The 13,774-nt window shown below is 34.0% G+C and overlaps 1 protein-coding gene across 10 annotated transcripts in view; it reads right to left on the bottom strand.

The window, feature by feature from the left end:
* Window positions 1-290: 290 nt before the first annotated feature.
* Window positions 291-13,774, bottom strand: part of MBNL1 (muscleblind like splicing regulator 1) — a 168,628-nt gene continuing 155,144 nt past the window's right edge. For 6 of the 10 annotated variants that reach the window (XM_090272885.1, XM_090272931.1, XM_090272894.1 and 3 more), the window contains 4 exons: window positions 10,424-10,459; window positions 9,650-9,744; window positions 6,580-6,654; window positions 291-3,712 (listed from right to left, as the gene is read on the bottom strand). In XM_090272885.1, coding sequence (XP_090129011.1) covers window positions 6,598-6,654; window positions 9,650-9,744; window positions 10,424-10,459 — 188 coding nt within the window. In that variant the 3' untranslated portion in view covers window positions 291-3,712; window positions 6,580-6,597. The remainder of the gene's footprint in view (window positions 3,713-6,579; window positions 6,655-9,649; window positions 9,745-10,423; window positions 10,460-13,774) is intronic. The other 4 variants (XM_090272911.1, XM_090272949.1, XM_090272902.1 and 1 more) reach the window with 1 other exon arrangement.

The raw sequence follows: 13,774 nt of genomic DNA, 5'->3' as shown, positions 1-13,774 counted from the left end.
ATAGTTTTCCCCCTCTACCTCAAATCCTATCAAATAGCACTTAAAAGGTCAGGGGAGGGGAGGGCAAGATTTTTCAGGAAATCATAAGCATTGGATGGCAATACATCAGAATTCAGATTCTCCCTCTTGGTATCAAAGGACAGTCGGCGAGAAAGACAGTGAAGGCCTTCGATGTGATCAGTTAAAACCAGATGATGAATTTTCATATCAATATGTTTGTAATGACAGACACACATGCATCCATGAAAGGCATAAAAATAATTTACTCTTCAATCTCAGATACACAAATATACTTAAGAAAGAGAAGTTTTATTAGGGCAATTTCACTTTATTTTTCCATACAGCAAAGTCAACTACTGCGGTAATAATAAAATAAGCATAAAACAAATTGCAGCCCAAGACAAAATACATAATTTTAAGCAACTACAAGCAGAAAGTAAGTTGTGATTACATAAGAGTAAAACCAAGCACATCTGTCCTGTCAGCAGATGAAAGAGCAGGGTTGCGGGTAAGTGCAACATTGTACCCAGCCGGCATGAGGGCTGGCTACACTAATTCATTAAACAAGTGCCCATGATCACATTTGTTTTTTCTGAGTGCTTCTGAGTTGAAAATTAGAACCGTGAAATTTGAACTGTGTTTTCTTCTTTTCACCTGCTGAAAGAACAGGCTCCTACAGCAATTAAAAAACAATCACATAACAACTATAGCTACAGTGTGCTGTCTGGTTTGCCTGTTTATGGTTTAAATTTTGTGAAAGTCAATACTTGTTTTGAAGATTTGTGTGTGTATGAACAAGAAACCACTGAAATTGGCAAAAACTGATTTGAATAATATATGTCTTTAGTATAGTTCTTTCTCACCTTTTTTTATTTTTTTGTTTTTTTTGGTTTTTTTTGGTTGAAGTTTTAAACATGCAGTTGTTTTGAAAAATGTAAGGAATATCTGATCCATGATTTCACCTTAATGGTTAAAGTACCTGCTATTTTTGGTAATGGTCTTCAGGCAGATTTGGCCCGATGGAGTTTTTGTCAGTCATGAGATCTCGGAGAATGGTATATCTTTCCAGCTGAAAATATCCTGGCAAACTACAAGCTGTCCACAAAAAGCAAAGCAACATGTTTGAAGGGGTACGGAGTGCTAACTCAGTGCCGCTTTTGCAAGCAATTTTGCTCAGTCTGTCATTTTATTAGCCTTAACAAAACTCCTTGTAATTATAGACGTTTTTATTCAAAATAAGATCTTACTATTATACAGGTTTCTCTCTTTTGACTATATACAGAAGTGCAAAAAGTCAACCTTCTTTCTAGACGTTCCAACATGCTAAATTGCAGCATAATCAACCCTCAAGAGTTTGCACACACGCTAGAATTCTCATTACGTAAACTTTGAGTATTTGGATTATCAACAAAAGTCCCTTGTTCTATTTATTGATTATGCAGCTTATTTATAACAAGGCCTGATATTCAGGGATTTCAAAAATATTAAACAATACTTTAACATTTGAAATGGATACAGTAGAAAATAAATTTTATTCTAATATCTAGGATCTAGATCTTCTTATAATAACTAATTACAAACAAAATAAATCATCAAAATATTACTCAATTGTCTGCCAGGATTGTTGCAATAGCAACAACTTAACTTCTTACTTAGCAATGATTATATATTTATAAGATATCCATATAAAAGATCTTTGTTCTTTTAATGAAAACTAGACAAGAACTAACAATGACTGACATTCTTACACTTTAATATTAAATCAGTAAAATATAAATCATTTAGTTAACAATAATACGAATATTCATATGACACTACATGTAATTCAAAACTGAGTATGTTATGAAGGAAAAACTACTTTAATTTTTTTTTTGTATTTTGAAAAATTCATCGGTAAAATCTAATAAAACAATAGTCTATAAACTGAAATGGTATTCAATTGTTAATACAAAATGAAATCTAATAAGTGTAGGAAATGAAAAACTACATTTTAACAAGAAAAATAAGTAATAATCTATAATGTAACTAACTACAATAACATGTGAAGTCACCATTACTTTCTTAACACGATTGAAATTACATTGGTATGGGTTCCAACCCGTAATGTAATAATCTAAGGCTTTAATAGATGTACAGTACAATCAGTAAAATCAACACATCAGTCTTATATTAGAAAGCATCTCTCTCAAGCATAAAAACTTGCAGTAAACTTGGAAGTATGGAAAGTTCTATAACAGAACTTCCGCTTCTCCCATTCCATACTATTACTACCAGTGACCTGGCCCCTACTTCAGCAATTTTTAGAACTGCTGAACAGAGCAAAAATATCCTTTACTAGCTGCAACATCCAAACCACAAAAAGGGAATTCCTTTGGATGAATCCATTCTTAAAAACTGAATGCACATCTATTTTTTTTTTTTTTAATTTTGTAAAAGGCGTTCTAAGGCTATAAGCAGTTAATCTGAACAAAACAAAACAAATCACATATAAAATTCACCCATGTACGTAACCCACCCAATTGCTAGGTAAATTAAACATTTCCCATTTTCATATTTTGGTTTATCATGCATCTGATGACAGTGCTGCTTTCTTCTTTGTTTAGAGTCACTATTTTCAATGTGACTGTGATGAAGCATTTAAGCAAACGTGAAACCATTTTTGAAAAGCATTTATAGTCTTTTGACTTTGACAGAGCTATAAATAGAAGCAAAATAATTTCCTCAAACATTGTTTTGTTATCGTGTCTCAGAAATGGCGTATCCCTTTTGAATAACATGTTATACAGTATGGTATGCATAAATATTACACTACAATGCATTAACATAATTTTATATATATCTATCATATATCTCCAGTATGTGTGAGTTTATCTGTATTGAGAGAATCTGTATTGTGCTGTCTATTGTTACTGTAGTTACATCGGCCATTTCTGAGACAGCTTTGGTTTCAAAAAAAAAAAAGAATGGTGCCCTTTGACTGATTAGTACTAGCAAATAAGCAACAAAATGTGGCTCTCAAAACAATAACACTGAAGAAATAATACTCTAATTTGATGTACAGTCTATGGCACTTCATGAGAATCCTTAACAACATGGTACTTAAAGCCATGATGTGCTTTAAAAGATACACAGTTGTGGTTTTTCTTGGCACATTCATCTCTGTCAGATCCCTCCCTCACCACACCTTACAATCTATTACATTAAAAATATTACTCTTAAACAAAAATGACTGTGCATGCACGCTCTCATCTATAATGGCAATTTTAAATACAAGGTGCACCTTTGTTATTTGTAAACCTTGAAAGAAATAAACTTATTTTTAAAAAATTATATCTTGGTCTACAGACGTACCAATACATAATAGAATCATGGTTACACCATAGTCTGTATTTTTCAAGATGGCATGAATAGATAGGAAACTAATTAGGTATGCATATTTTAATGCATAACTCTGTGCTAGAAAAGAAAGATGATGTTGTTCTTTTAGACAGGTATATCACCTCAGCACAAATATCAATTAAATGTACAAAGTGTATAGGCAACAGTGTGCAGTGGATTTCCATGTTGTCTCTTCTTCTGGTTAACATGCAATATGTGGATGTCTTGTGGCTGAGGGGTTTTTGTGTGGGTTGCTTGACGGTATATACAATATGGCTAATGACCTCGTCCTTTCCTCTAACCAAGCACACTGTCCTTTCCTCTTTAGTATAATCTATAAGGAAAAAAGAGATAATCTTTGTTACAACAGACAATATCTAAAAGCAGCTTCCAGTAGATATTTAATATGACAATTGTATTTCTTGACTTAAAAAGTGTGGACACAGGCATGTACGTCATTTTATCTTCATATAAAAACAAACAAACAAAAATCTCACAAGGACAAAAGGATCTATATTTGTTTATCATCTCTGTAAGAATAAAATGACGTGCAGAGCTTAATAAAATTGTAGACTCTGCTCAAATACCAAGCTGAAAGTGTAAAACAAATTTGCAGGATCATGGAGCACAGCACAGCTGAGTTCCTTTTCAGCATTATCACTTTGTGGAGGGCAGAATTTAAACTCCCTTTATTTCTGTTACAAAGTTAAAGGATTTCAAGAGTAATGGTTTGGCTTACAAAATTAAAATCCATGCAATAAACCCTATTAAACACGATTCACTATATAGATGGTCCCTCCTGTAAGTCAAGGATCATCTGTATTTCGATGCTTCATTAGCATAGTATGTGTTTAGAGGGGAAAAAAGAATAATACTTTAACTGTTTTGGATAGTTGAAAGTTTGGGGTGATTTTTTTCCTAAATCCAAGAAAAATATTATTCCGTATGCTCCTGATGAATTAAGGTTAAAGAGATACCACATTGTACTTGTAAGGAGTTCTGGTTTTTACATGCAATTTGTTTTCATCAGAAAATCTTTACATATTAAAAGTATACTTTAGAATACAACCTTGAGAATGAAAAAAACAATGCTGCTGCACTCAGCACCAGATTAAATATTGTAACTCATAAAAATGACCGATCATTTGTTTTATATACAGTATTCCCTCACTTATCGCGAGTATTACGTTCTAGAACCCCCGCTAAGTAGGAACCTTACATTTATTCTACCCTCTTAAACCTACGTAACTTTAATAACATACATATATACAGTACTCCAAAATCCCGTGATATAGCGAAAAATCCGCAATAAATAATTAAATATAATATTTTAAAAATCCCGCGATACAGTGAGGCCGTAATAAGTGAACCACGATATAGAGAAGGACTACTTATATAAAAAGACTATTAAGAGCCAATGCTTTAATATGGACAAATCCACTAGTTTGTTAACTGTTGGACTTACGTCCATTTACTATCATTTCTTTTCAAACTGGGATTATTGATAAGAAATAGAACATAGTTACATGTATACATACATACCACACATAACCAATGAACTCTTAAAAAGTTGAAACATGTTTTTAACATGTCAAAAGAACTCTTCTTACAAACCTACGACTGCAAAGTAATGCACTTATTCAAAAACGTGCCTATTTTTCAGAATAATAAACCTCACTATCAGAGCTGCACAGAGAGTTTATAACACAGACAAAAAGTCCTTCTCAGTCATTTAATTCAGGATTGCAGCATGTCTTTGGTAGGACTTCTCAGATAGTCTATCGTTTCTTTCTTAAATGGCCCTCAAACTTTGTCTACACTCTTCTGCATTGGCTTGACCTTTGTCCAGCCCTCCTTGTGGGTGATTATCATCGGGGGCCTCTGAACTGGCTCTGGCCACCATCTCCTGCCTAGACACTGTCCCTTCTGCTGGACGGCCTGTACTACCTTCTCTCTATAACCACTTTCTATGTCCAAACTTACTTACTTGCTGACTCTGTTGGGAGAGTGGCTCCTTTATCTTTGTTCCAAGAAAAATTTATTCAAACCTCTCTTATTTGAATATAGTGTGCTGAAATTTACTTTTGTTTCATTGTCTATTCACCTGTATCTCATTGACATAACTCACACATAGTAGCACTGAAAAATCATGTGTAAATGTGTTAATGAAGAGAAGTGAATGAAAGGAAGCAACAGAGAATGATCCCCCATCTTATTTACCAGACGCAGTTTTAAATGCTGTGGATCTTTTTAAATATAAAAATAATTACTAATACACTTCTGAGCACATATAACTCAGATGTATGCATATTGAATAAAATGTATCCTCTAAACGTGACAAATAGCCGCCTTTGCCAGTATATAAGTCAATGTGTCTGAAGGCAAATCACAAGACTTTCAAGCCATTTTTGAGCAATGGCAACATTATCAGAATTATAAGATCCTCCAGGATAGTGTTTCAAAGTACCTAAAGTTCATCTGGATATGTAGATGTGTTTGGATGCATATGGGTGAGGGTGTGTATATATTTATTTAAAGTCAGACTCTACACTGTAATGATCCTGTGTGGTGAAGCATGCAGGGAGGTGGGCACATGTCATCATTTAAGACTGTGCAAAAAAATCAATCAATGAATCAAAAATAAAATAAATGAGGATCTACAAAATGGATCAGGAAACTACTGCCTCTGAGCCAAATCCAGCCCACTGACTATTTTTGCAAATAAAGTTTTATTGGAACACAGCCACCCCATTTTGCTTATATATTGTTTCACACTGCTTTCATTCTCCAGAGGCAGAGCTGAGTAGCTGTACCAGAAAAGACTGGAGACAGAAACCTAATGGCAAACACAGCCAAAACTATTTACTATCTGGTCTTTTAAGAAAAAGTTTGCCAGCCCCTGATCTATGTCTTCTACTTAAGATTTAAGTCCTATTTTTTCCTTCATACTTGTGTTTATTTCTAATATGAAATAAAAACAAAATTTATTTTTCCTACATTTTATGTATATTTAAGTGATAGTAATATGTTCATTACAAATTTGTATGATAAAATTCCTCATAACCCATTCAAGATAAAAATATGAACTCTACATAAGTATTTTTTCTGATATTTTAACAAAAATTTTCTTAAATGCATTACACAGTTGTCATCTTAAAAAATGACCATGGATATACACTATGTATTATATAATAAACTTACTGTTTAGTGATGAAAATTCTACATCTGGGTAACATACTTGTGGCTAGTCAGATGTTCGGCAGATATTATGGGTATCTAGCAAATAAAAAATTATTTAATGAATGATCCATGCAAGCAAGCCAACAACCAAGAGATGAAAACATTTTCATATTAAAATTTTTAAGAAAAGTGAAATTCAGCTGTGAAGTGATAGTTCTTATCTGGTCAACACAATAGTAAGTTAATGTAAACTTAATGCCAAACTAGCAACTCATTTTTAAAAAAAATTTTGTGTTAAATACTATTCTATAAATGTTATTGGATTTTAAGAAGTAAGAGAAGTAAAACTACCAAAAATTCATGCAGAGCAGTAATTGAAAGAAGCCCTTTTTGTTGGCCTACACACACACACACGCACACACACAGACACGCCTGTGGTTTCAGTTATTCAATAACCCAGGAATCAAAGTAGGAAATGTCTTGCCTATTATTGTGCAACCCATTTCTAACATTTTTTTCATTCAACTTACAGTGTCTAACGTTTTCTTTTCCAATTTAAAATACCCGGTAGGAATCATAGAGGAGTATTTCAAAAGAACTGGATAAGAGCAGAAATTGACATCAAACCTATTTCTCATTCATGATTGCACTTTTTCTTTTCCTTTTTTTTTTTTTTTTTTAAATGAGCAAGAGAATTTTTAAACAGACTTGGGATAAAACACAATAAGAAACCAATACAGAGGTGACTTATTTCAATAGTTCCCCAAAGCCAAGAACTCACACCATGTAGCCTGATTCTCCTCCAAACCAGAACATGGCTGCTAACTTGGCAGGGGCAGCATGGTAGATTAAGATTATCCAAGGAGTGAAAACACCAATCTAACCCTGGGGATCCATTTCCTACTGTGTAACCTTGAGCAAAGCACTCCATTACTCTACACTTAAGTTCCTTTATCTATAAAATGGCACTAACCCCATTTCAGCAAGTTTGATGGGAGAATAGTAAAATCACATACATGAAGTCATTTTTGCTGCTGTTTCCGTTTGGATGTCTTAGACTGATTCAACACATTACAATCCACAGTCTGGAGTGTAAATTAATATGTCTCTATTTGATTTCCATTTCTCAGCTGACATCTTTACACAATTTTACAGCATCGGCAAATGGCACGAAAATGTGCTCCAAGCATAATGAAGCTTCTCATACCATTTTTCCTGCTGCTGCAGGACAGGATGTTGCACCCAACAGTGTAGAAGCATCAAGGATGGGGCTGTCGAAACATACCAAGGACCTTCAACACCAATCGATGCAGATGAAGGGCCAGCTATAAACTTCTGCATGCATGCAGGCTGCATTTTGTGGCATCAGCTATTTCCAGCATCGCTAATGTACTGTAGGCATATACATATGTATGTATATGTAGATATAATATATGTGTGTATATATATATATATCCATTCCCTTTTCTTTCTTTTGGTTGTAAAACAGTATGAAGACCCAAGATTATGCATGAAATGGTCACAGCACAATGCGAAAAGTAAAGTGTCCCCTACTCCCCAGGTGGCCAAGGGCATGTTGAAATTTGCTTTGCTATAGTTCTGCTTACACCAGCAATTCTACAGTCATACATGGTACACACAGGAGAGAGACTTCAGCATCATTTATCTACACCATAAATGGACTGCGTTGAATCCATTAAGAAATTTCTGCCATAGATTGCTTACTAGCATGCTACATATGCACAATCTAGCATTCTTGTAAATGAGTCTGATGTGTTATCATAAACCCAGGGCTATTTTGACAAGCTTCAGAAAAACTAATGATCTTTGCCAAGTAATGTTTAAGATATATCCATTTGGGTGTACTGCTTTTGAAAGTTTTTAATGGCTATGCTAACAGCTTAAGAGTTCCTCAACAGTACATAGTATATTATAGAAACAAGGGTGGCTATTCCTCATAGCAATAACTACAAATTCAAATGGCACATAATTGGTCTTCTCTTCCCAAAAGGCAACAGGTTGTTTCCTATCTGATACTGATTCTTTTGAGATCCACTTGGCTACATTTAACCTCACTCTGTGAGTTATCTGAAATTTGACTTGGCTCTAATTTTTTTCATATGCTATTAACCCTACTGCACATTACTTTCATAACAAAAATATCAGAATATTCAAGCCCAAAACAACTTTATGTAAGTTTGACTTTAATTCAACCAATATTCTTTAGAACATAATTTTAAATGAGATCAGAAAATTGTCGTTGAATCTATGTCAATTTTTATTTTAATTTTTTAAAAGATCTATGTCAATTTTTAAATTTGAAATATTTCAATAATCATTTTCTTTTAAATAGCCATTCTCATTCATCACAAAATTTAAATTTCTGAATCACATCCCTTTTACTTAAAAGTAACCTGTAATTGTTACTCTATGAACTTGTATGGTACACAGAACTGATGTTTTATTTTTTTCCTTAAAAACTCTATATATTTATGCTGAGCAATTATAGAAATAAAAGATTTTTTTTCACTTAAAGATCTAAGAATCAAAGCTTAAACACAAATTTAATCCATTTGGAATATGTAATCAGTTTAGCAACGAAAACTATAACAAATTTATAACAAACTATTTACAAGAGTGGTCATTTGTGGCATATGTTACACATTGAAATAGTGTGCTTTTTATTAAGAATTTAGACAAGAACTGAGAAATTGCATATACGAGATATTTATAATATGAAAAATCCTTAAAATGACCTACATTTTTGTTCTGTCAAATTCCCTGCACAATTGGCTGCGACCCAATGAGAATTGCTTGTGTAAATATCATTTTAGAAGCTTTAGAAATGGAGCTGTGACAACTTTGGAGCACTTATAAATGGCAAGAAAGCATTCTGCTGCTTGTCATAGAGAGAGAATGTGTAGGCCAACAAGAGGAATCTTTGAAACCCCATGCTATTAAAGCACCCACCACAGCCCTCACGTACACACGAGGCCCACCGACCTCAATGGGAACGTCGCGTGCGCGAGGGCTGTTGGCCTGAGCCCTACCAGAGCTGGTTTTTAAGAAACAAAGCTGTAAATTAGCAAACCTGGTTGGCTGTGGCTGTTGCAGCGAAGGGAACACTTGTGGCAGATGTTGTTGCTGCGGACACAGTGGCTGGCGTAGCACCGTGCACCATGGGAACTTTCGGAGGGAAAATCATATAAGCAAACACACAGAAGAGTGTAGCAATATGGAAACCATGGCAACATGGAGAAGATAATTGGGCATGGTATTTATCACAGCGATAAGCCATGTGACGGGACATCATCACCAGCGAGTGACATGCAATCACAGCGCAAAGCAGGACAACATTCCAAGGAGAGAAGGGGAAGGGAGATGAAAGAGAAAAAAAAAGGGGAAAAAAAGCTTGTTACCATCAAATCAAGAAAATTGACACAAACAGGCTTAATTTGCTAAGTCAAAAACAAGAATTTTATATAGTGTTCATAGACATTCAAAACTAAGTCAAAATACAGGTATTTACTTCATATAAATAGTTAACTGCACGAAAGTAATTTTTATTTACTATTATAAAAATAGACAGTATATTACTTTAATGAGATAGATAGATCTTTTTTACACACCAGAACTCATAGTCCAATCAAAATCCACCAAAGGTGACTAAAGGAAAAGTTGTGTGTAAAGAAAACATTTATGTGAGTCCGTGTCAATTAAATAGAAAATGACATTTAATTGACAGGTGTTAGTAAAAGGAAATGGACTTGCCCAATAGATATAAGTTAAACTTAGCAGTGGATTTTGAGGGGCTGTGAGGTGCACCATAGGTTTAAGATAATCAAGAAACAAAGCTGGCACCTACCAACACTTGTAGCGGGTGTCATGCACAATATTGAGCCTGCCCATCATGCATTGCAACAGGAAGGTGGATTTGAAAAGGGAAAAGAATTAAAACATCCCATCACACGTGTAATTAGGAAATTCATTTGAACAAAGAAGAAAAATTGTTATTATGGGAACAGTGGCATGTAACTGTCAGCACAATCAAATCATACAATAGCATAGTGATCAATTAGAACTAGTCTCGAGTAAAGAATAAAAGCCAGTTCAACTGTGTGCTGGTACACTACGTTTCTCCTAATCATTGCCTATAAGTAAAAGCACTTTGGCGAAAATTTAAACCTACTTAATTCTTTTAAAAATAATACTGCAATCTGTTTTGTTTTAACCTGGTTACTAGACATCTTTGCCATTTCTGACTGAAACATATGAATGCATTCATGTTTTCTTTTTATTGAGCATAAGTTAAATAATCAGAAATATTATTTATTATTACAATGCTAAATAATTCAATGCACAAAACTGACTTAACGATGTAATGAAACCAAAACTTCCATTTTTCATTCTTTTGGTTTTATTTTCCTGTTCACTATAGCAGTAACCACACAGATGTGGAAGAGGTGGTGATTATCCATACAAAAATTTTATGTGGAGGCATACCAAGTAATAAATTATGCATAAAGAGAAAGTAAAACTTCTGTACTGCTTTAGTCTGGAATTTAAATGAAGGAAGAATATTTAGAGGGGATATACTTTCATATATTTCAAATTTGTTTACTTAATAGGTATCTTGGAAGACAAGACTAATTTTCATTGCTGGTTTTAGACCCTCAGGACTCCTGGAATAGCACCTATTCTACAAACTTTCACACACAGAAAATCGGTAATTAGACGTTAATAAAAACACTGAATGGGAGATAATGAAGATACATATATTACATATATGGTATTACCACTGATGTTCACAATTGTTTGACGATAAGGTTAAGTTAATATTATATACATATAAATATATATTCCCTGTTCTCTTTGACATATAAACATTGGAAAAACTAATTTATTTTACCAAGTACAGGGCACTTTCTCACACACAGAACCACTGTTCTTTCTACGAGGTTAATTTAGACTTCTAGATTTAAAACTTTCCAATTTCTACCTAAACCTTGGCACATCCTATTTACATACTAGCAGCAACTGGAATGAACACTTGTTAGAAAATTTCTGCCAATTAAGTCTTGTCAGAGATAGCACTACAAAACAAAGCTGCCATTGAGAAGCGTGGATTACTCAACTGGCAACCCTGGAACAGCTGCAATTAGTCTGTTATCACAATGAGAACTGTGGGCACAATGACCAGTGATTAAACTTGGTAATGGAGCTAAGGCGGCATCCTCTCAGGTGGAGTCCTGTTACAGTGATAGGCATTATTTAAGATACTTGAAGATCTCTGTCATTTGCTACAACTACCGAGTCAAAGACTTGCGAAAGACAAAAACAAACGGGTGATAACAAAGACGTTAATTTGGAACAGTAGAGCAAGCAAAATTTAATACTTTGGGTCTAGAGCCTGTAAAATCATTATCCTCTAATGGGAGGGCAAAAGGACAAAAAGATAAATGAAAAAGAAAACAAGGTATTTTAGGAATATTAAATCCTGTTTAAATACCATACAGGTTATATGTTTTAAATTTATTTATTATTATGCTGCAATTTGCCTATTAATATTCATCTCATGCATAATTAGCCTGCACATGCTGAAAATGAGTTAACCCTACCCTATCTCTCTAAAACCCTGAAGATTTTATAATTTGAACTTCAGTTTGAGTTATCTTCCTCATTACCATTATAACCAAAGCACACAGTTTTGAGAGGGATTTGCAGCAAATAAATATAAGGCAGCAATAAAAATACTAGCTAGGGTGCAATAACTCACAAATATGGAAACATAATGCTGTAGGACCCACTTACCAAAAACAAAAATCACTTTTGAAATGACCATAATATCCATCTTAACATCAAATTGCTTGATTTACTAATATAGATGTGCAAATAGCCAATTAAAAAAATTTTCCTTAATTCTCAGCACAAGGCCAAATTTAAGTGAATGCATTTGTCAATTTCAAATTTCCCCTATTAAGATATTTGCATAGCAAAATGTTGTGTTTCTGAGGAATGCATTACTTTAATCACATGACTTCTTAAATTAAATTTGTTATCAATCTGTATGAAGATATATGAAAAACAACTAGGAAGAAATTTTACAAATGAGATGTACGTATAGTTAAAATTATTTCAAGGAGAGGACAAATAAATAGAAGAGAGAAATGGAATTATAATGGAGATTTGGTTGGAGGTTTAAATTTAGATGTGGTAATTAAAGTTTATTTAGGTATATTATAAGAGATATAAAGCTGATTTAAGATCTTATAAAATAATTTATATCATCTAGGACTAAAAGTTCATAATAAATTGAATTATTTTCAAAATTGATATCCAAGAGCCACAGTGTCATATAATTTATTCCTGTTTCTATTCAATCTATTGAATTCTACTCTATTGAACTATTAAATTCAAGAAATAACAAATAAAACATAGTGCTTACTATGTTTCAACCATTATTCTAAACACTTAAACCTGCCTGTAAAACTGCTTTAAGAGAATGTGCTATCATATTATGTTTAAAATTCATTTAAACATAGCCCTATAAAATAATGAACATTAGTACCTGGGAGAGTTCCAATGCAAGGCAATGCCTACACTGATGGAGGGCAATATGCTTGGAGAAGAGAACACAGGTAGGCTTCTGAGTATGGCAGGTGGGCAAGAACGGTGAGAGAGAACAGAGAGAAAAATTCCTCAAGACTCTGAGGAAGAGGGCAGTCTGCAGGGTCCATGAGCACTTAGGCATGTAGTCTGTCCCTTCACAGCAGCCCTGTAGGCAGCAGACTTTCAAGGGAATGGGCCACACATGAGCCAGGGGCGCTTAAGTAAGGACGCTTGGACACAAAGCAGACGTAGAGCCCCTGGAGTACCTGCCTTCAAGAAATCTTCTAAGTATGGACAGTGATTACATTAGCAGTGACCAGTGGTGATGAAGACAGAAGAATGGGTCGCCTAAATTTAGTGGAAGGTGGGTGACGTCCTGGAATCCCAGTGATACCTAATATTTCTATCAAACACAATGAGACTAGTCTTTAGAGTGGGACTTAATAGGAATATATCTGATGTAAGCAAAAATGACATTTGTTATATACCTTACTTTGAGAGGTAAAATTCATACCTACATCGTAAGTAGACCCTGGATTATGCTCAATCTGTGCAAATAAAATTTAGTCTTGAAGAATAAAGGTAAAAAAAAAAAAAAGTATATATC

This window comes from Furipterus horrens, unplaced genomic scaffold (assembly GCF_987537825.1).
Source record: "Furipterus horrens unplaced genomic scaffold, mFurHor1.1.pri manual_scaffold_1, whole genome shotgun sequence".
Classification (NCBI taxonomy): Eukaryota; Metazoa; Chordata; class Mammalia; order Chiroptera; family Furipteridae; genus Furipterus; species Furipterus horrens.
This window is presented reverse-complemented; position numbering and strand designations above follow the sequence as displayed.